Below are 23,993 nucleotides of genomic sequence, written 5' to 3'. Positions count from 1 at the left end.
AGTCCTACTAATAAAAAGTTGTATACTTGTTCCATCATTATTTTTAATAGTCTAATAATTAGCTTCTTGAATTACCCAGCTCAGCTTTTCTGTTTAAAAAATGAATAGTAAACAGTATTTTGAATGCTGGTTCAGCATGTTCTGACAAAGTATGATGCATTAAAATAAAATTCATCATTAGCATTAGAAATGACCTTTGAGGTTGTAGTCGCTCATTTTTCTCTTCCAGTGTTGGAACAGTCTGAGTGAAGCACATGTAATACTTGCAGATATTGTCTGTGTAAAATGGTCACAGTTCAGGTGTAGATAAGTAATTTCATCAAATCACTTTATCTCTAACAATCTTCATTTCCCATTTATTCTTACCCATTATCTGAGGTTCTTGTCATCTTTCCTCAGTAATATAATGGCCTTATACATTAAATTATAAAGTAATTTTTCTAAGCTAGAATTGTATAGAATTACTTAGGTGTCAATATACATGAAGATAAATCTGAGTGTTTGTGAATGGCCACATGGGCAGTGTGCAGGTTCAGAGAAACATTTTGGGCTGCTGAAAGCCAAACCACTTTGGGAAAGGGCTGGTCATGATTTTGACTCTGGCAAACTCTGACTTCATAGAGTGGAAAAAAAATAAAAAGTGGGCCTTTAAAAAATAATTATGAATAATATCAGATTTAAAAACTGTGCTTATGTGACCACAAAGGTGAATAATGTAGTGGAATCTAATTCCTGTAGAGGGATTGACTCTTTAGGAGGTTTAAGAAGCATAGCTTTGGAAATCAGATCAGATTGTTTTATGTCTCCCATGTGGTCTTGTACATCTCCGTCCTTCTCCTATAAAAGAAGGAGGATAGTAATGCTTCCTTCATGGAGGATAATGAAGTTGACTACATTCAAAATGCATGCTATAGCTATCTTTAAAATGCCCTTCCCACTTTCTTCAAATCTTTACATTCTTTGGAATAAAATAATATTGGGTGTTTTTTCCTATAGAAACTGAAACATGTAGGACTAGATTTTAGATATCTATGAAAGCTGAATGTATATGAGTTTATTTTTTTCCATTTAAAAGGATATGTTATAATAATATTCATTATAGGAGATTTGGCTGGTTTTTAGAAATTTATTTTGCTGGTGTATCTTAAATCTCTCACCTGATTGAGAATATACCGGGAAAAACAGCTAAGTTGCTAGGGCTTGAGGTATAAGGGCAGAGCTGACTGGTATTTGTTTCATTAAGCTTGGGCAAGCTATCCAATTACTTAATGCAAATAAGAAAAGTTTACACTAAACTCCTACTTCTTTGCTTAAAACTCTAGAGAATTTAAATGAGGAGAGATATGTATTTAAAAGAAGGAGATTTAAATGAAACTTAAATCAGGGGCTTAATGTAGAATAATATTGGACCAGGAGATTTGAAATAATAAGTGGGGAATGCCAATAAATAAAAAAGAGAATGTATTCTATTCTCCAAGATACCTGGTTTGTTTAGTTTTATTTTGAGATAATTCTTAAAGCTTTGGAAACTTTATAATAATGGCCTTTTTTATCTCATGCCTCCTTTTCACCTAACAGGGACTTTCAAAGAAGTAAAGTGCTGCCTTCTATGGTGGAGGGGGAGCACTTCACTTGTTTCCCTTCTGGGGTGTTTACAAAACAACCTGGCTTCTGATGTGCAGCTCCACCACTGGGCCATAGTAGCACCCAGTGAGACTGGGTCAACGCTTTTGGCTCAAAGTAAGAGAAAAATGAAATGCCTTCTACCTTTCATAGATGGCCATTGAGTAAAATAGCTTGATGGAATAATCCAAGCAAGGGCCCCAGAGAGGAAGCTCTGAAAAGAATTGGGAGCTTCTGAGCATAGCAAAGCAGTAGGAAAATGATCTAAATCAGTGAAAGAGGGAACTTAGAAGGAAAGTATTGCTGTAAATGAATTTTGTGGAGGAGAGATTTGGGGAACTTAGGAATACGACAATTTAGCAATTTTTCATCTGTTGTTTTGACTTCTGAGGTGAAAAAAAACCTCATTTAGTGACACCATCTACCTGAAACTCTTCCCTTCAAAATAATAGGAAACGGGGATCCCTGGGTGGCGCAGCGGTTTGGCGCCTGCCTTTGGCTCAGGCGCGATCCTGGAGACCCGGGATCGAATCCCACATCAGGCTCCTGGTGCATGGAGCCTGCTTCTCCCTCTGCCTGTGTCTCTGCCTCTCTCTCTCTCTGTGACTATCATAAATAAATAAAAAAAAAAAATTAAAAAAAAAATAATAGGAAAGGAAGCAAAACTTCTAAAATTCTCTAAAAATTTTTTTCTAATGTTGCAAAGGTGATTTTAAGCTTCAGGCATCCTTCAAAGCCTTGCACTAATTTTTATTGATAATTGTGTGTGTGTTTGTGTGACCCTAGATCTGCCAGCCTTTGTTGTCCGAATCAGCAGGCACACAGCTCTAAGAGAAGCCTTTCTCAGTACCTCTGGACTTGACTCTTGTTTCCCCTAAAACACGTTCTCCTTCTCCAGGTTGCTCAGTTAATATCCTTTAGATTTCAATTCAGATATTTGCTCCCATCCATATAGTGTCAGAGCAGCCTCATTTTTTTTTTTTTAAAGGTGCATCAGAGTTTAAGCTTCACAGGGGTAGGAACCGTGTCCCTTGTGCTCACCATTTTGTTCTCAGTGATCAGAATAATGTCTGGCACCTAATAATTATCTATTGAATGAATTTGTGAGACCCATTCGTTCTTGCCTAGTTCATAGTTTTTATCTAGTGGGAAAATCTAAGGATGAGACTAGAAATATAAGTGCCCTCTGAGTGAAAAATGATAAAAATTTGGGGATAGTACTCCTTTGTTTCATTTATCTTCCGCCACCAACTTTCTCAAGAGTTTCTGTGGGATGAAGAATAAAGTATTTAATGTATGGTGTTTGTAAAACTTTTACCTTCAAGGGACCATAAGATTATGTAGTTCAATCATCATATTTTTTTAAAAATTTTTATTTATTTATGATAGTCACAGAGAGAGAGAGAGAGAGAGAGAGAGAGAGGCAGAGACACAGGCTGAGGGAAAAGCAGGCTCCATGCACCGGGAGCCCGATGTGGGATTCGATCCCGGGTCTCCAGGATCGCGCCCTGGGCCAAAGGCAGGCGCTAAACCACTGCTCCACCCAGGGATCCCCCAATCATCATATTTTAAAGCTGAGAAAACAGGTTTATTAGATTGTACAGCTAAGTTGCTTATAGGTAATAAGAATTTCCTGGGGACTACTGCCTGACTTTCTGAAGATGCAGGTCTATTTGTAAGGACATATATCTAAATATATGTGTGTGTGTGTGTGTGTGTGTGTGTGTGTGTGTATACGGGTGTGTGTGTATATATATGTGTGTGTGTATATACGTGTGTATGTATATATACATGTGTGTATACATATACGTGTGTGTGTGTATAGGCAAGTGGGAAAGGGATAGGGCTGCAGGTCATTGTCAGTTTTTTATTTTGGAAGTCCTTGAAGATAATAAAAATAAAGCAGAACTTATTGGTGAAAATGTGGGAAAAAAGATGGAGAGGACAGAGTGGATACAGTCATGGTATATTTAGTGAATTTGGAGATTTTCTTCCTCTTTTAGTATTGCTGACCCCATAGTGGGTACTATTATTATCACTACTACTTAACCTAATAGCGTCGAGTGCTTATTACATTACAGGCATTGTGCTAAGTGCTTTATGTACATAGAGCCCTGTAAGGTAGGTATTATACCAGTTAATTTTACTCATGAGCATAACAAGACCCAGGGAGGTTAACTCAAGTCTTCACTCAGCTAGTACGTGCTGGAACCTTGATTTGGACCCAGGACTCCCAACTCCAAAGTTTGTGCATCTATACCAGGTATTGCAAACTGATACCTTATTTTTATTATAACATTGAAGGCCTTTGTGCTCAAGTTTTTGCTTCTTTTTCATTAGTTTGTCAAAACTTTTTAAGTTGAGCCCCTTTTAACTCCATTTGTAATTAAAATTGGTATCATATGCAAATAAATTAAATTAGAAAAAAATACTCAGGTAAGTATTATAAGATAAACAATACTTTAAAATATGCTACACCCCATGTGGTAGATATGAGAAGATTTAGTTGAATAGTCTTCATTTTATGTTACTGAATTAATAATGTAATTTTTATAGTAGTTGTATATATGGATGTAAAATCCCTGGCAGAGTGCTTGGCATATGGTAGGTGATCTAGGCATGATAGTAATTTTTATTATTTTATTTTAGTTTCCACTTGACTTGTAACCTAGGTAGTATCTTTTACTTGTGGATGACATGCCAGTAAAATGCTTTAACTGCACCATTTCATAATCTGATACAGTAGTCTCAGCAGTTACCAGCACACTGTTCTTATGTGGACCACTTCATTTTTGTTGTTATTCTCCTTTTGTAGATCTCCAGGATTTATGTGGGTAGAAGTATATTTTGGTAATTGAGGGCTGTGGCTCTCATTTCAGTATGCATTAGAATCACCTGGAGAGCTTATTAAAAGGCAGTTTATGGGGGCACTACCCCCACACTTTGTAATTCAGTAGGTGTGGGTGGTGTCCGAGTGTTTGCATTTCTAACAGATCCCCACAGATGCTGCTGCTGCTATTCTACAGAAGTGGCGAGACTTCTAATGATCAGTGTTCTTTTACGAGTATTCACGTCCACTGAGTTACTGTATTGATAGTATTGATGCTGCTGAACTTACTGTGAAATAATATGGAGAAATTTGGTTTATGTAAGTGTAATTGTTCTTACTGCTTAAGGAAAAGCTTCTAATTTTTTTTTTAAAGATTTTATGTATTTATTCATGAGAGACACACAGAAAGAGGCAGAGACACAGGCAGAGCAAGAAGCAGGTTCCCCGTGGGGATTCCGATGTGGGACTCAACCCCAGGACCCCGAGATCATGACCTGAGCCAAAGGCACATGCTCAACCACTGAGCCACCCAGGTGTCTCAAGGAAAAGCTTCTAGAGGTTACTTTTGTTTTAGAGAACTTCAAAGTGTAGGTTTTAATGTATGTCTATTATTTATCTTTATTCAAGACATAAAAACACATGGGTTCAATTTTTAAGAATGTATTTTACAATTTTATATATATGTATTTTTAGTGATTTATTTGATAGAGAATATGCAGGGAGGGGCAGAGGGAGAGAATCTTTAAGCAGAACCCGCCCCCCCTCCCCCAACCGAGAGCCCTACTCAGGACTCCATCCCAGGACCCATGATCATGACCTGAGAGTCAGATGCTCAACTGACTGAGCCACCAGGCACCCCTCGGATTCTATTTTTAATTATAATTGATTATAATGGATATCCCTGGGTGGCTCAGCGGTTTGGCGCCTGCCTTTGGCCCGGGGTGCGATCCTGGAGTCCCGGATGGAGCCCTGCGTCGGGCTCCCGGCATGGAGCCTGCTTCTCCCTCTGCCTGTGTCTCTGCCTCTCACTCTCTCTCTCTGTGTCTATCATGAATGAATAAATAAAAAATCTTTAAAAAAATAATTGATTATAATGAAATTTGGTTGTAATTGACTTCTGAGAATTTCAGAGTATCTGGATGATGTGGCAATTTAAAAATAGTAATAGAATTTTTTATTTTCTTTAGTTCTTTTCAAGAATCTTTTAAAAACAAATTTGATAGACTAGTATTGAATTCAATTTGGTACTCTTCATTACCACTTACTTACAAAGTAGATTTCACTCAGAATTTCACTTATATCAACATAACAGTTTTACCTTTTCTTCTTAAAGCATCGCTTGTACCTTTGGGGATAAGATGGTGTAGAGGGGTTATTCTTCAAGAGAAGAAAAGGCAATCAGAAAATTTTGTCCATAAGATTAGACTAAAATGTATTCAGTGATTACTGAATGCCTTTATGTGCCAGGCATTATGGTGAAAATTGGTGCCAAAGTAATTTATCTTTTTCATGCACAATGAGGGGTTTTAGTGGATTGTAACTTAATATGATGTAATTGTGTGATGAGGTTACTGATAAACCCAGTGCTGTCAGATGCTTCATTAATAGAATTAGTATTGTGTACAGACCTTGGGAGGTGAAGTTCTGCTGTCTTATTTTGCTAGACTATGTCCACAGTGTTACATTTGGTCTGGGGCTAAGGGACAAATTGGAGTCATTCCAGAAGTGAGGATCCCTGCTGTTCAAAGGTCTGGCCATTTTTGCAGATGAGGATCGTTGGAAAGTAGGAGTAATTTATCTTGAGGGAAGAGATCTTAATTATGTTTTTAATTCCTTGCTGTAATGTAAGATCCCTGAGGACAGGGACCCATCCTTTCTTGTTCAGCATTTTGTCATTAGGGCCTTATGCAATGGCGGGTGTATATTCAACAAACTGTTGGATGAGGCAATTTTGAGGGGAAGATGATGGTTAGTTTCAAATATTTGTCTTGTAGATGGCTTGTTAATTAGATTTACTGCTTGTATCTCCAGAGGACAAATGGAGGCACCAGGGATGGAATTTTTAGGTGGGCACATTTCAATTTTACATAAGAACGTTGTAAAACTAGTTAAGCAAGTCCTATCAATAAACTTTTTTAGGGATTTGAATTCTGCCATTTTAAATGCTTGGGCAGAGGCTGTATGGGGCCTTAACTAGAAAATATACCTGCTTTTAATAAATATAGGTAAAGGTGATTTCTGCTATTTCTCTTTTTATTTAAGTATTTTGTTAAATAATAACCAATAACATAGTTTTTCCAAAAGTTAGTCCTTTTTTGTCTTTTCAGACTAAAGCAAGGCAAAGAACTGGACCGGGAGAGGGCTTTTGCCAATGAGCAGTTAACCAGAGCTATTCTTCGAGAGAGGATATCAAGTGAAGAAGAACGAGCCAAGGCAAAGCACCTGGTGAGTATTAAAGATTTAATAGAAATGTCTTGTCTACAAGGAGATCACTGATGTTTGGGAAAAGCTAATGATGCCTTACCAGCTTTTAGTGTTGACAAAATGCATGGTCTTTCTCTTTGCTTAGATTTTCTTGTGTGTGTGTGTGTGTGTGTGTGTGTGTGTGTGTGTGTGTTTTGCCTTTCACAAGTTGTTGACAATTTGCAAAGATTAACCGTGAAGGACTTTTTAAAGCAGGTAACTAGAGAATTATTGCAGTAAAGATCAACAGGGAGACACTGGCACAAGCATCTTGCCTGAAGGGATATTGCTTGTTTGCTCTCCCCACCCCTGCCCCGATTTTGATTTCATTGTATTTGAAACCTCTGGGGGCAAGCAGCCTATCTTGTTTCTCTTTCTGCTTGCAACCACCAGATTTTAGTCCAGGAAGTCTCCAGCAAAGGTGAGTAAGGTTTGGTCAGTCACTTTCTGGGATTGATTGATTGATTTTACTTTCTGGGCTTTAGAAAGGGAAAAATGTAGAGCAAAGACTTTGAGGGAATGATCTTCTTAAAGAAAGGGAATCTTTTTTTTTTTTTTTTTTAAAGAACTATTCAAAAAAGATTTAAAAGCAAAGACTACATAAACATGTTTAAAAATGATTATTAATAGCAGGGAGAAAATTTAAAAGGCACGCCTAAATCTGTCATTCTTGTATAACCATGATTTACACTGGGGTATGTTTCCTCTAGACAATTTTTATTTCCTAGGTCTATTACATACTTAGAATATATGAGAATTTGTATATATAAGAATGGATAAATATTTGAACAACGCGGCTATAGCATTTAGCATCATGAACATTTTTCTTACATCAACGAATGTTCTTCTGAAATGGAATTTTTAATGGCTGAATAAAGTTCTTTTGTCTTTGTGCATCATAACGTAGCAAACGATTTTCCCGTTAGGTAAAAGTGGGGCTGCTCTGGTTGAAGCCTGGGGTCCTGACTACTTACCTTCCATTTCACCCTTCCTAGAAATCCACATCTACCTTCTCAAACCTTTAGTGTTCATTGGAGTGTAGTTAGTAATTCAGTGGAGAGGTAAAATGAGACTAGGTGATGTACCCAGCTCAGCAGGCAATTAAAAATTGTTTAAAAATTGATAAGAAAAGTATCAGTTTTTGTTCTCTGGTATTTTCCCTTTCTTGGAGAGGTCACGTGCCATTAGAGAAAATAAAAGGAAGCCAATGTGCAATCCATTTCTCCAAAAACTAATTCAAGGTCCACACTGAATGAATAGACAGTGAAACCAGAACAAAGGTGATGGACCAAGAAAGAAATGTCCAGGGAAGGCTGTTTTGTAACTCTCTTCTTTTTCCATTCTAGGGTTATAGGATATAGATGGCAAATTACAGTATCTCTCAGATTTCAGCACCTATCATAATATTAGCCAAATAGAGCCCTTATAGCACTTTGGGAATAAAAGTAGAATTTATGCAATAGGATTGTAGTTGATCAGTCCTGGCTTGCATGTTCTTAGACGTTTGAGTGGTAGTTCATGATCAAAGCAACATGACTGCCCACAGTATAATTTAGGTACCTGATGATTCCCAACTTACATATAAGATTAACCCCCTGTATTGTTATTATTCATTATAGAAAGCATGCATATTCGCTGCGTGAGGATCAGAAAGTAAACAGAAAAAAATACTAAGGTCAGTTAAATGACCACTATCCAGAGATAATTGCTGTTAACATTTTGGCTTATTTTTATATTCCTTTCCCCATTCCACTAAGTCTGTATAAAACATTTATATTAATATGTTTATATGTATTTCCCCAAACATAGACAATAGTATACATAGTCTCATATAATTCTGGACATCAAAAAATAATTTAGATTATAAGGTAAAAATCTTTCTCTATTAATAAATATATATTTGTATGACCATTTTTAATGACTGAATGTATTTCACTGAATTTTCTTCTAATAAAATTTCTTTCTAGAAAATTTGGAAAATAGAAAAATTACTAAGGAACCACCTCATACTCATTAGGATGGCTACTATCCAAAAAAACAAAAACAAAAACAGACAATAACAAGTATTGGCAAGGATGTGGTGGAAATGTAAAATGGCACAGCCACTATGGAAACCATTATGGCGGTTTCTCAAAAGACTAAAAATAGAATTACCATATGATTCAGCCAACCCACTTCTGGGTACTTATCCAAAAGATTTGAAAGCACAGTTTCAAAGAGATATTTGTATGCCCATGTTCACAGCAGCTTATTCACAGTAGCCAAAAGGTGGAAGCAGCCCAAGTGTATATCAACAGATGAATGCATGAACAAAATGGGGTGTACACTTAGAATGAGATGTCACTCAGCCTTAAGGAAGGAAATTCTGACACATGCTAAGACATAGATGAACCTCGAGGACGTATGGTAAGTAAAATAATCCAGTCACAAAAAGACGAATGCTGTAGGATTCCATTTAGATGAAATATCTAGAGTGGTCAGATCTATAGAGGTAGAATGCAGAAGGATGGTTGCCCTGGGTTTGTGGGGAGAGAGAAATGGAACACTTTTCAATGGGTATAGAGTTTCAGTTTTGAAAGATGAAAACAGTTCTGGAGATTGGGTATATAACAGTGTTAATGTACTTTTCCTGAACTTTTCACATCTAAGTGGTTAAGATGGCAAATTTTATGTTTATGTGTATTTTTGTCACAATTAAAGATAAAAAATTCTAAGGAAATAAGCATTTACTGCACCTATTTATAAGAGTATACAGTTCATTTTTTCTTTCTCCCCATGTGTGTACAGTCCAGGTTTCCAGATTCTACATCTTGTATAACATGTGATATGGGATGTGATTTAAGTCTAATGTTGTCCCTGCGTCCTCAGCTGGGGACACGGGCATCCCCAGAACCCATAGTTCATGTGAGAGGCACCCTGAGGATGTTAGCACGGTTCTGCTGTGAGGCTGGGTCCCCATTGCTTCCATTCTTAACCCTAACATGGGGGACTGTTTGGGTGATGGCCAAACATTGATTTGGTCCTCTTCATTTAGAACCCGAATGTTGCAGCCTTGAAAAAAGTAAAGGTTGGGCGGGGATCCCCGGGTGGCTCAGCGGTTTAGCGCCTGCCTTTGCCTGCCTTTGCCCCAGGGCACGATCCTGGAGACCCAGGATCGAGTCCCACGTCAGGCTCCCTGCATGGAGCCTGCTTCTCCCTCTGCCTGTGTCTCTGCCTCTTTCTCTCTGTGTCTATCGTTCGTTAATAAATAAATAAATAAATAAATAAATAAATCTTTAAAAAAAAAGTAAAGGTTGGGGTTCACATGTTGCAAGGAATTAGAAAGCTTTCTTTCAGGAGAACTAGAAAAAAAGGAAACAAAATTGATGTGATATTGGTACTGTGAAATAAAACTAACTCTACTCCCAGCCCCCATGTTCCTCCACCCACTAGCAGTTGACATTTAGATTGCTTGCTTTCTCCTTACATGGGAGTTTGCGCTTCTCTTCCCAGAGAGCTTTACAGAGGCTCTTTGAAGGACAAAGTCACGAGAGCCTTGTTGCTGAAGTTTTAAAATAGGATCAGATCTGACTTTCCCTTTAGGAAGAATTGCTTTAGTTGGAGAAGCTGTAAGGACTATTCTAGATCTGAAAAGACCGTGGCAGCCAGTCACCCTACTTCTTACTCATTGGAATGATAATTTTAGTTAGCAGTTTTGCCCAGAAGTCTTGAAGAGGCAGTTCACTGATAATCTTACCTACATGAAAATGCTAAATACAATTCACATTAAAAGAATGCTTCTTAGGAAAGCACCTCCATAAAGAATGAAGATTTCATAATAGGACAGCAGCAGGCAACTGTAAAGTTTGTGCAACTTGACATTCTGTGAATCATTAAGATCTCATACATATAAATCTAACATTTGCTATGTCATTAGATTAAAAAAATTTAAACTGTAGAGACTTGTGTCTTTAAGTTTGCAGTTACATTTCTTTTTAAAATGCTGATTAAAATTTTGACTGACTTTTTTTTCTGTCTTATTAAATTTTGCTGATTTGATGACATTAGTCTTTTTTGTCATCATCACTTAACGGTGATTTATTTTATTTTTTTTTAAGATTTTATTTATTTATCCATGAGAGACACAAAGAGATGCAGAGAGAGAGGCAGAGACACAAGCAGAGGGAGAAGCAGGCTCCATGCAGGGAGCCCCATGTGGGACTCTATCCTGGGACTCCAGGATCACGCCCTGAGCTGAAGGCAACACTAAACTGCTGAGCCACCTTGGCTGCCCTCTTTTTTCTTTTTTAACCTCAACTTTAAAATAACCTAAAATTTACCTAAAGAAATATTTAAATATTTATACATCTAGTTGTAAAATAGTTTCCTTCACCCATTGGACAATGTTTTAGTGAGTGCTTACTATATGAGAAACACTGGGCTAGATACCAAGAATATATAAATGAAAGAGACAAACTCTTGTCCGTAAGAAGTTCACAGTGGGGCACCTGGGTGGCTCATTTGGTTAGGTGCTCAACTCTTGGTTTCAGCTTGGGTCGTAATCTCAGAGTCCTGAGATCAAGCCTTGTTTCAGGCTCTGTGCTCAGTGTAGAGTCTGCCTGAGATTCTCTTTCCTCCTTTTCCTCTTCCTTTTCCCCCTGCTCGCTCTCTCTCTCTCTTTCTCTCTCTCTCTTTCTCAAAGAAAGAGAAATAAATCAATTCATAGTATAATGGTATAATGGGGGAGACACTGATACATTAAAAATAATGTTAAGAAGGGCTAACTCTGTTAATAGAGCCATATATTCTTGTGAGAATTCTCAGTTTGGGGAAAGCAGGGACTTTCTTTTAACTCCTTGCTATATATGCAATCATTTGTTCAACACATATTTGGGTGCCCAATATATACTAGTTCCTAGCAAGGGGAAATTAGTCAATTCATACTTGTTGATTGAATAAATGAAGAATTGAATCTATTCAAGCCTTGAAAATGGGAGAGGAAGTGGGAGAGAATAGGAAAGATTTCTCAGGGAAGTGGTGCCTGAGCTGAGTCTTGGAGGTATGAGTGGGAATTACACATATGTCTGAGGAGTGGGGATGGCCTAGTCTTAAATATTGCAGGTGAAAGCTTGGGGGCACAGGGACAGTGGGACACTACCAGGAATGGCTGAGTCAGAGGTCCAGGGCAAGGAGCATTGAAGAGTGAAGCAGAAATTGCAGGGCTAAGATCATGAGTTCTATGAATGTAATCCAAGGAACCCTGGACTGGATACATATAAGGGTTTAGAAGGGCAGAAATAAAATAGTTGGGCATTTTGGTATCTCACTCTAGTGAAGTGTGAAGGATAGACTAGAAGAGGAAGTGAATGGAAATGGGCAAGTTAGAAGTCTTTACATTAATCCAAGAGAGAATAAGTGGTGCTTGAATTAGGACAGTGCTATTGGGGATGGAGAGAAAAGAGGGAGAGGTAAGTGATACTTACGTGATAGTATGACTAGGATTTTAGATTTGAAGGGTTGAGAGAAATGTCAAGGGTAGCCCCAAGGTGTCTGTTATTAGAAACCCTCTTATTTTAAACAGGAAAAGTAGTAATGAATTACAAACAATCTGGGTTAAATGTATATTGTGAAGTATAACTTCAGTGTAGAATTAGAAAGATTCTGGCCTCAGATATGGCACTAATTATTTTGTTTGACTTTATTTATTTTAAAAAAGATTTTATCTATTCTTGAGAGACAGAGAGCAGAGACACAGGCAGAGGGAGAAGCAGGCCCCCCACAGAGAGCCCCATGCGGGACTCTATCCCCAGACCAGGATCATGTCCTGAGCCAAAGGCAAATGCTCAACCACTGAGCCACCTAGGCATCCGTATTTTGTTGGACTTTATTTATTTTTAAAAGATTTAAAAAAATATTTTATTTATTCATGAGAGAGAGAGAGAGAGAGGAAGAGACAGGCAGAGGGAGAAGCAGGCTCCATGCAGGGAACCTGACGTGGGACTCAATCCCAGGTCTACAGGATCATGCCCTGGGCTGAAGGAGGTGCTAAACCGCTGAGCCACCGGGGCTGTCCTTGTTGGACTTTAGATGAGATCATTAGATCATTATGTATTTTGGTCCCTTTCTGCATTCCTCTCCTTTGCAAATTAATTAAACACCTACTGTGTGCTAGGCACTGTTAGTTGCTGGGGATGCCAAAATGAACTACATCTGGTTGCTTTTCCTCGAGAGTCTCCTGTCAAGTATAAGGTTTGTGGGAAGGTCATTCTTAACCTTGAACTTTTTTCCTACTTATATTTCTTTGGATCTCTAAAACTTCATAGTGTTTAGAAAAAAAAATAACACTAAAAAATAGAGAAGATGAATGCATAAATTTAGTTTTTCTAAATTTAAGTGACTGTTTCACCAAAATGTCACTTTTATCCCCACTTTCCTTTTTGTCTGAAATGCACCAGTGAAGCAATCAAGAAGAATTGATTAATTTTGTGCTGTGTGCTTTTCAGTTCTGTGTTTTGTTTGTGCTTCAAACTGTGACAGTTGAAATTTCATGGCAAAAAAAGAGAAAGGTTTTGAAATTTGGGGTATGGAGGAAAATGACTAAATTAAAAGAAGTAGATAAGAATACCACTGCTGCCCAAATATAAGTGGCATTCTGGCCAAGGGCAGAGGATGCAGTTGGAGGTGTCATTTTGAAATGATCAACATGGTTCTTGCTAAAAAATTCTCAATAAAAAACAGTAAAACTAATCACTTGGGGCTTTCAGTGTCATTAAAATTAACCAGGTGAGTCAAGTTGCAGTGTAGCGGCAGTTCTCCTAGGTTCTTTTATTGGGCACTTAAACATACTTAAAAAAAAAAACTGTTACAGGGACGCCTGGGTGGCTCAGCAGTTTAGCGCCTGCCTTTGGCCCAGGGCATGATCCTGGCTGGAGTCCTGGGATCGAATCCCACATCAGGCTCCCTGCATGGCGCCTGCTTCTCCCTCTTCCTGAGTCTGCTTCTCTCTCTGTGTCTCTCATGAATAAATAAATACAATCTTTAAAAAAAAAAACTGTTGCAGTTTTTTGGGTGCAATTTAGCACTTTGATTATAATCTCTATTAGTGTGTTCCCTCTGGTTATATAAACCGTGTGCTGGTTTTCTTGCAAAAAAAAAAAACCACCAAGCCCCAAATGTTGTGACATGCATGGTATATTAAATTTACTTTCAATGCCAGAAAATGAATTTAATGATTTTGAGCTTTTGCTTTTGAAGACTATTTAAATGTAGAATTTCTACTTTATGTGTGAGGGATCTAAACCATGTAAGTATGAAATATTTTCCTCAGTGTTACTGGTAAGAATGGGACCTGGGATCCATCTATAAGTCCTATTATTGACTCTTGCTCAATTACTGTCTGAATAGGAAGTTTAAAGAGCCTTTATCCCTTAAGACCAGTAGGAGCAGAGGCTCAGTGCATCGTTTTGCCTCCTGTGTGTTTGGATTCAGCAGGCCATTACAGTTTCCAGGACAGAGCATTTAGATGCCATCTTCTCTCTTTATGTTGTTTGTCATCATGTATGGTCGTTACTTCCTGTGTGTGTTAAAGCAGTATTATTATTGTCAGCGGGAGGGCACATAGTCCTATGAAGAGATTGTTAATGAAATACTCCATGGAAAGGCAGGGCCGCTTCAGGTGTGTTTGTTTGCTCCTGCAGTAAAAAGGAACAGCATGTTTTGTCTCAGCTTGCCAGCCTCACCATTATGTTAAGAGCCCAGAGAAAGAATAGGACTGGATTTACAGATTTCAGTATTGCTTCTATTCTGAGAGCCTAACCAGATGAATATATTTCTCGAATGTACATGGTCATACCCCCTTCTCATCCAGCTTTACAGAAATGCCTGGGATCTCAACATTACCAAATAGCCTTAGAGAAGCATGATATCATGCTGAGCAGATACTGAGGGGCCCGGAGCAGGGAATGGCTGAGTGTTCTTCTGGTAAGGAGATTAAATCTCACCGTCAGGGATGATGAGTCAGTCCACTGAACACAATGTACAGGTGATGGCAATTTGCTTGTGTTGCTTTTTTCCAAGGAAGTATTCTCTGGCTGTGTGACCTTGTTGACAAAGTGATTAGAGAGGAAATAGCACAGTTGACTATAATGCTCTTGGGTGTTCTTACCAAAAACTAGTTGTATTCAAAGACCACTGTGAGGAGCAACTCTGCTTAGAATGTGCTGTCATATTTCCATTTGAAATGTACTTTAAAAAAATGCATGAGGTTGCTTGCAAATGGGTTGGCTCAGGGCAAGTCTTGCCGCGTGGTGTCCTATGTGGTAGCCGTGCCATCAATAGCTTATTGACATCCCATCAGTTGGGTCATTATGGGTGTCAAGGTAAGGTATGGGGAGCCCTGAGTAAAAAATCCATAGGTAACTAAGGTGCAAAGGGTTGGTTATAATTCAGTCTCTTTATAATGACCTGGCATTTATTGTTAATTTTTGCCTGCCTTCTTGAAATGAAATATCATTAGGCCTTTAGAATCTTACTTGAACTGACATCATAATCTCATTTCTTACTGAAGAGACTAAGAAATATGGCCCTTAGTTTGTTTTAACCTTTAACAAATTAAAAGTTTAACATAAATATAATGAGGCCTGTCAATCCTTATAAATCCCAAATAAGAGTTTTGCACATTATTTGGTGAATGAGACTGTAAAGCAAATGTGCTCCTTTTTTGTTCACCAGCAATCTTTTCAGTTTGTCTTCATGTCAGTTCTGATATAGCCTTGGAGAATTGCTTTCAACCTATTGTGGGCAGACCTGTGACGTAGTGAATTCAGCAGTAAATTGAATAGTAGTAATGTTTACTATGTGACATACCATGTGCAATGAGATCTGCTTCATTTTTGTTTTTTTGGCATTAAAATTTTCTCAATGTTGGACATTCTTTTTCATTAATCTTTTTAAAGGTTTTATTTATTTATTCATGAGAGACATAGGCAGAGAAGCAGGCTCCCAGGGGGGAGCCTGATGTGGGACTCAATCCCAGGACCCCGGGATCATGACCTGAGCCAAAGGCAGACGCTCAACCACTGAGCCACCCAGGTGTCCCAATGTTGGACATTCTTGAACAACTCTGTATCTATATTTATTTCTTTTCCATGTCCTCAATTTTATTGCTTAGTTAGAATTCCTAAGTGGGACTGAGTTATGTTCTTCCTGAGTTTCTTGATGTTTTAAACTGTGCCCTTCTTGTGAGGGAAGAAGGGTTTATTTTCATGTAGCCTAGGGTTATTCCCTTAACCAGAAAGACATTCAACATTTGGTTCCAATGTGACTCTCTCCATTCTTTTCTTTACTAACTATATTTTAAGGATGACTTCTCCTGAAAATACCAAGAGGCAGAATCACCAAATGAAGTAAGGCCTCCATTCACTAGAGAGCAGAAATCTGTTTACAAACCTGTAGTATTTATTACATACCTCATTTAGCCCATTCATCATTTTAATAGAAAAATGAGTCATTTTAGATGATTCTGAAATAATTCGAGGTAAACTACATAGCCCCAAGCAGAATATGATTTACTCAGCACCAAGCTATTTTCAAAAAAATGTAATGGAATGATCAGCACCAATAATTCATGATTACTTGTGGTAAACTCATCAGATGTCTTCATTGTCATAGAAATTTGTTGATGAAATTAAAAGTTAAGAGGAGGTTACTAACTAAATTCTCTATTCTTGCACCTTTTATGACAAATAGCTACAAAGCCCCATACTTAACTCTGTGTTTAAATATCCTCTGCCTGGGCAGCCTGGGTGGCACAGCGGTTTAGCACCACTTTCAGCCCAGGGCGTGATCCTGGAGACCCATGATTGAGTCCCACGTCGGGCTCCTTTCATGGAGCCTGCTTCTCCCTCTGCCTGTGTCTCTGCCTCTCTCTCTCTCTCTCTCTCTCTCTCTCTTTGTCTCTCATGAATAAACAAATAAAATATTTAAAAAAATAAAAATCCTCTGCCTGTTTAAAACACTGTAAATTTAATTCTAGGTTGTGTTTAATATTCTCTTGATAAGAAAGAACATCAGTCAGTGTCACAGGGCAAATTTTATTGGAGATTATAGGCTTACTTATACACTTTCTGCTTAGGCACTAAACATTATTCTTTTTACAGTTTCTTTAGTCTGATTCTCAGATACACAGCTAGCTGATCGCCTGGGACCATAGCTCTAAACCCAAAAGGAATCACATAATGTTTCTATGTAGTGCTGTATTCCTCAGGAGCTTTGTTAATAACCAGCATCACAGTGAAAATAGTTGATACTTGATTTTAATACTTTTCATTTTAATACTTTTCATAACCAAGAGTTTTCAAGTCCAGTGTCTTACTTGGTGTTAATAATTGCTTGAATGGGTAGGACTTCCATCATTCCCCTTACAGCCAATGAAACACATGTTCAGAGAGACTCTGAACTTAAAGGTTGCACAGGGAATGAGCTACAAATTAGGTTCCCACTGCCTGTGTGATCTTATTAGTGGCACAATTTAGCAAATTTTGTTATTAAGTTTTTAACCTGTAGTAGTTTCTACCAGCTGTGTTAGAGTAAGGGGACTTTTAGAGGCAGGCAAATGGACAAAGGAGAAATTACTGGAGACATAAATAAAACAGGCATCAAAAGTCATGCATATGATGAGCACATGCAGGAAGTAAAAACACCACAGCATGATGGGCATACTATACTCATGGAGAAGGAACACGGAGGCAGGCAGCCCTAGCCAGTCTAGCAGGCCTTGTGTGGTATTGCTTAATGAAATAATGTATTCATAATTGCAACACTAGTGGGGATTAAGAATAATTGTTTAAGGACAAGGAATGGAATAATATATATTATAACTAAAGTTTCCTTCTAAATTATTTTGAATTGAAAAAGTTTTGGCATGTCAGGTTTTACATTTCAGTATTCAAAAAATTTCTCACCTGTGAATCTATACATTACAAAGGATACTGGTTAAATTAAATGTTATTGTATGCTTTTATAAAGTCATTTTTGAGTGTATTTATTAAAAAAATTGTTATGATCTGTTATATTTTGGGAAAGGTGATTGATAGAGTTACCAAAGGACCTGGTTTGTAGCAATTACCTTCTTCCTTGCCCTCAGAAGAACACCAATAGATAACATCAGAATCTTTACTTTTTTTTTTTTTTTTTTTTTTTTTTATGTGCAAGGTAATCTCTTTATTTGCAGGGGGAGGTAAGGGAAGATTCAATTTTTTTTCTACTTTGGATAATAAAGATGTGTTAATCTAGTAGGATTCTTGTTGAGAATATAGACTTGATGCAGTAGCTTATTTATAAAAGTAAATGTATTGCAGTGTATTCAGTTTTGCATTTTGTGTTTTCATTGAATTTTATGAGAAATTTATTTATTTTTTAAAGATTTTATTTATTTATTTGAGAGAGAGAGAGAGATAGCCAGAGAGAGCACAAGCAGGGTGAAGAGGGAGAAGCAGACCGCCCGCTGAGCAGGGAGCCTGAGGTGGGATTTGATCCCAGGACACTGAGGTCATGACCTGAGCCAAAGACAGATGCTTAACCGACTGAGCCACCCAGGCACTCACATTGTATGAGAAATTTAAAGTAAAGATGTTCCATAGATTTTTCTTGTAAAGTCAAACTCGGAATAGTTTAAAAAATATATCACTGACCATTTTGGAGATTTGTTAAGTTAAAAAAAAAAATGAACCAAATTGGGAATGTAGTTATGTAACCATTAATGCATTTTTCAATTGCATTTAATAATTCCAAGAATATTTCATATCGATAGCAGGTTAATTAATGTAATAGAAAAATTAGTCCACCTCATAAAAATAAGCTCTTTCCTCACAGCTATGGTGGAAGGATAGGAAATAGTTGGTAACTTATTTTTACTGTAGGTCTATTGTAAATTTAAAACCTGAGTATAAACAGGGTTAGATGATGTACTTGTCTGTTGAGTATGTATACTTTGTGTTGTATGTGGTAAAGGTATTTTTTAGACACTATCAGAAATTTTAATTTTAAAATTAATTTCTTAAATTTTGAATTTTTAGCTTTCAGAAATTTTATAAGGACAAAACTTGCTCAGATTTGTCTTGTACACATTTTATCATTCTGTGCGTGCACACACGCATACACACGTATACACATTCTCCGAACCATTTTGCATGAGTTGCAGACATCATGCCAGTTTGCCCCCTTAATACTTGTACCCTTTAAAAATTAATGTGTGTGTTTCTTACATAACTGAGCACAGTTGTAAAAATCAGGAAATTTAGGGCAGCCCCGGTGGTTCAGTGGTTTAGTGCCGCCTTCAGCCCAGGGCCTGATCCTGGCGACCCGGTATTTTTTTTTTTTTTTTTAATTTTTATTTATTTATGATAGTCACAGAGAGAGAAAGAGAGGCAGAGACACAGGCAGAGAGAAGCAGGCTCCATGTACCGGGAGCCCGACGTGGGAATCGATCCTGGGTCTCCAGGATCGTGCCCTAGGCCAAAGGCAGGCGCCAAACCGCTGCGCCACCCAGGGATCCCGGCGACCTGGTATTGAGTCCTACAGCAGGCTCCCTGCATGGAGTTTGCTTCTCCCTCTGCCTGTGTCTCTGCCTCTCTCTCTCTCTCTCTCTCTCTCTCTCTCTCGTTAATACATAAATAAAATCTTAAAAAAAAAATCAGGAAATTTAGCAACAGTGCAATAGTTTAATCTTTAATCCAGATTCCAGTAATGTTCATAGTAATATTTCCTCCTGAAACAGGATAGATTCCAGGATCATATATTGCACTTAGTTGTCATGTGTTAAAACATTTTAAGCCTGATTTGCAAACGATAGAATCAAGATGAATATGGTGTTGTTAATTTTAACTTATGAGTTCTTGCTGTTATTGTTAGAGTTTTACAAAGACAGAAGTGGAATGGGCAAAAAATGATAGGTGAGAAATTTTATTCAGACATGCAGACATAGATTAATATTCTGTATTGTGGGTGAAAATTCAATTGTTTGGGGTATTTTCTTTTCCTGAACCAAAATCAAAAGGACTTAAATGCTTTCACCAGCATCTTTATTGATTCTCTGTCTTTAAAATGTAGCAGACCTCCAACTTGTATCATTAAAAACTGTTAGTAAACTCTTATTTTGCTACAGAGTTTTTTAAATAATACTTTTATCTGAAATAGACACCCCCTCCCCCCCATCGTCCTCTCTCTCAGGTATTACTTCATATAATTTTAGGCAAATTGCTTTTTTTGTGTGTCTTTTGTTTCTGTTTAAAATGAGGACAAGGTCATTAATGCACTTTGCTTTCAAGCCTGTTACCTTGATGAATAAATATATAAATAAAGGAGTTCTAAGAGAATGTAAAGTTCTACATATTTATAAATTGACTTTTCATAAAGTAATTTTGCTTTATGAATAGGTTACCAATTCCAAGAGTCACATTTATTTTAATTTTCTTTAGTTATTTTTTAAAAACCCATTTTAAAGAAGGAAAAGAGTTAAGTTGAAAGCCTCTATTTTCTTGGTGAAATTGGATTTTTGTTATTGAAAACTTACTTTTGATTAGTAGAAGTGGTTTAGTCACAGGCACAAGTATAAATGCTGTTAGCAGTCATGTATTGAAAGGGGCAAAATGAGAGGGGTCCTTTTCTTGGATTTAAGAGGATGGAATCTTTCTGCTAATATGTGCTCGTGGACTTAGAATGAAAACTCAGGCCTTTGGTTAGCAAAATAAGCTTAAATTGATATCAGTTAAAATAGAAATACAATATAATGAAAAGAATTGGTCTACTTTATACCTTTACAAAATAACCGTTAAATGCCATATATGTTTCTATACTGTGGTGAACTAAACCCTTTTGCTACCTCTAAGTCCAAATAAAGATTCATCTTTTTAAAGGCTTGCTTTATTTTCCATGTATTTCCCACTTATTTCCTCAATGTAATAAAATTTTTTTTTTTATTTTTTTAAAGATTTTCTTTATTTGAGAGATAGGAGCATGAGCATCAGGGCGGGGTAGAAAGAGAGGGAGAAGCAGGCTCCCCGCTGAGCAGGGAGCCCAAGGTGGGCTTGATTCCAGGACTCTGGGATCAGGACCTGAGCCACCCAGGCACCCCTCCTGTGCTAATGTTTTAATGAGCATTGTACACTTACCTTGTCCATTTGTGGCATAATTTGTCTTTCTTAACCCCACCTCCCCTTTGCCATGTTGACCTTGTAGCACATGGACAGTGGCATCTCTAAAATGTTCCCATTATTCCCTGTTACGACAGCAGAATATATTGATGCTTCACTTTTTTTTTTTTAAGTTCTTTGAAGAACTCAGTATATTGTAAGGAAATTCACTGAGTTCCACCCCTGAAGGCATCAAAAAGAACAAGATCTAAATAACATCCTTCTTCAGTATGCAGCATATTTTAACCATGTATCTCCATCTTGTAGATCACTATTTCCAAGAAGTATGTATAGCGATACATATGCTCTTCATGTATATTATCATATTGCTCCCCCCCACCCTCTTTTCCTTTCTCTCTTCTCTTTATATATAGTATGTATATATGAGTGTAGGCACACACAGAAATAATTTTTTTTTTCTGTGAGCCTGGGGAGTATGTATGTTGGGCCCGTAGAGTGACACAACAAAAGCAGACTCTTGAAATAGTCAGGTTTTGTCCTTGTAAATGACATGGTACAAATGCATGTGGTGGATTAAAATATGTTCACCCTGACAGAAATCTTTCACTTGAAGTGAAAAAAGCCTGCCGTCAATTTCAATTGCAACAAAGGTTGCTGCTGTAAGAGTGACTTGCCAAGACTGCAAGTTTCTCAAGCTCTATTCTGGAGATACATTTGTTACTTGATTCTCAGTTTAGAGTTGGCTATAATCTTGTCTTGGCATGCTCTGTTTCCAGAATACATCAGTTTTCCTGTTTCTTTGGGTTTTTCTCAAGATTTACAAAGGGGTGGGGTTAGCTTTTTGTCTGGCAAGTAACAAAAGTGTGTTTGAGTTCCCCAATCAATAATTGTAAAATAACAAGAAATTGGTCCATGCCAGTGCTAAATACACCCATGCATTTTTATTAATGTCTGTCATCCTAGAAAAGCTGTACGAAAGACATTTCTGTCCCCATGTCACTGAAAATGGGACACAAGCAAGTAGCAGGCAACTAAGTATTAGGGGATGTTCTTATGGTGTCCATAGTTTGATACAACATATTGGGAGTTTTTCCTCTGCTTTGTAGTATAGTTGCAAGAGGTGGAAGCATTTTAGTCATGTAAGCATGGCCTGAAATTCTTATTTCCCCTTCTCTCAAGATAGAAATAAGGGGGAATGGGGCACCTGGGTGGCTCAGTTGGTTAAGTGTCTGCCTTTGGCTCAGGTCATGATCCCAGCGTCCTGGGATTAAGCTCAGCACAGCCTTGCTGGTGCTCTCTCTCTCTCAAGTAAATAAAATAAAATCTTAAAAAAAAAGGGGGGGAGGGGAAGTACTGGGTTGTTTAATTTGGCAAGACCACCCTTGACATCTGGGGTGTGGATGCTAGTTGATATTTGGGGTTGGGGCAGTCCTCCCCCTCCTCTCCCAGCTATCATGATGAGGTATTAGTTTCTCAGATCACGACCTTGTCACTGTGGAGATTATATGAAGCCTTAAGTTTCCAACTGAACAGGGCACTTTCGATTTGGAAGGTCTTTTCTGTGCTTGTCGACTATAGTACGATAACTTAGAAATAAAGGAAAACTGGTTAGTTGTTTAATAATAAAGTTCAAGACATATTCAGAGTCAGGCTTGCTTGTCACGGATGGAATATTTTAACATGTCTAAAGAAAGAATGTGTCGATTTTTATTGTTTAGTCTTTAAAATGAAGTTTTAGAAGATTAATATCATGGGGCATGTTTACAATATGTTTAATATAGTAAAAATCAGTATACTCTTTATCATCTGTGTATCTGTACTGAAAGCTTGCTGTAGGATTATATAAATTTTTTAACTTCTTCTGTTTTTAAAACTTCTGTATTGGGACACTTGGGTCACTCAGTTGGTTAAGCGTCTGACTCTTGATTTCAGCTCAGGTCATGATCTCAGGGTTGTGAGATGGAGCCCTGTGTTGGGCTCCACCCTGTGTGTGGAGCCTGCTTAAGATTCTCTCTCTCAAAAAAAAAAAAAAAAAAAAATTCTTTCTCCCTCTCACTCTGCCCCTCCCCCACTCTCCCTCCTCACACACCAAAAATTATGAAACACTTAAGTTTATCGTATTCTGTGAATTAAGTATTTATTATATATAATAAAGATAGATCCTTCAGCCACTAATTATTACTTTTAAAAGAATTAAATAAATGGAAAGAGAAGACTCAAAAAAAGAAGTAATGCTGTGTCCTTCCCACCTGGCCTGGGTCTACAGTTAGTTCAGTTAGTTTTCTGGTGCTGGTGGATGCTTTCCTTGTGTGGAGATGCTTACAGCAAGCTGTTGTAGCCTCATGCTACACATTTCTGGGTCATAAAGCTTATCAAATAATGTCCCAGGGGCACCTGGGTGGCTCAGCGGTTGAGCATCTGCCTTTGGCTCAGGTCGTGATCCCAGGGCCATGGGATGGGGTCCTACATTGGGCTTTCCATAGGGAGCTTGCTTCTCCCTCTGCCTATGTCTCTGCCTTTCTCTCTGTGTCTCTCATGAATGAATGAATGAATGAATGAATGAATGAATGAATAAATAAATAAATAAATAAATAAATAAATAAATAAAATCTTAAACCCACGAAAACATTCCAGTTTCCACACAGATGGCCTGAAGAAAGAGCATGTCTTGGCTGGAGGTCCCACCTGCCTCTTCTTTTTGGCAGATACAATTCTTATTTTAAAGCAATAATTTGGCCTTTTAGTAGATTCATAAGTCTCTGTAAACTTCTGAGGCTGTCGACAAACTAGGCGTCTAAATGTGCAAATGTGCAATACTAAGTTCACCCAGGTAATTAATTCCTCACCTGGGGCCTTTTGACAGGTAGCCTGATGCTGTTCCCAATAATAGCCCTGGTGCCTTGGGCCAGGTGGGCCTCTCTTGTTCAGCACTTCACTGAAGAAAGGGA

At 37.8% G+C, this 23,993-nt stretch overlaps 1 protein-coding gene across 2 annotated transcripts in view; it reads left to right on the top strand.

Annotated features, from left to right (window-relative positions):
• The window catches only part of CHCHD3 (coiled-coil-helix-coiled-coil-helix domain containing 3), a 277,973-nt gene that overhangs the window by 90,772 nt on the left and 163,208 nt on the right, over window positions 1–23,993 (top strand). For both annotated transcript variants that reach the window (XM_072784616.1, XM_072784615.1), the window contains exon 4: window positions 6,781–6,898. In XM_072784616.1, coding sequence (XP_072640717.1) covers window positions 6,781–6,898 — 118 coding nt within the window. The remainder of the gene's footprint in view (window positions 1–6,780; window positions 6,899–23,993) is intronic.

This window comes from Canis lupus, chromosome 18 (genome assembly GCF_048164855.1).
Source record: "Canis lupus baileyi chromosome 18, mCanLup2.hap1, whole genome shotgun sequence".
NCBI lineage: Eukaryota > Metazoa > Chordata > Mammalia > Carnivora > Canidae > Canis > Canis lupus.
This window is presented reverse-complemented; position numbering and strand designations above follow the sequence as displayed.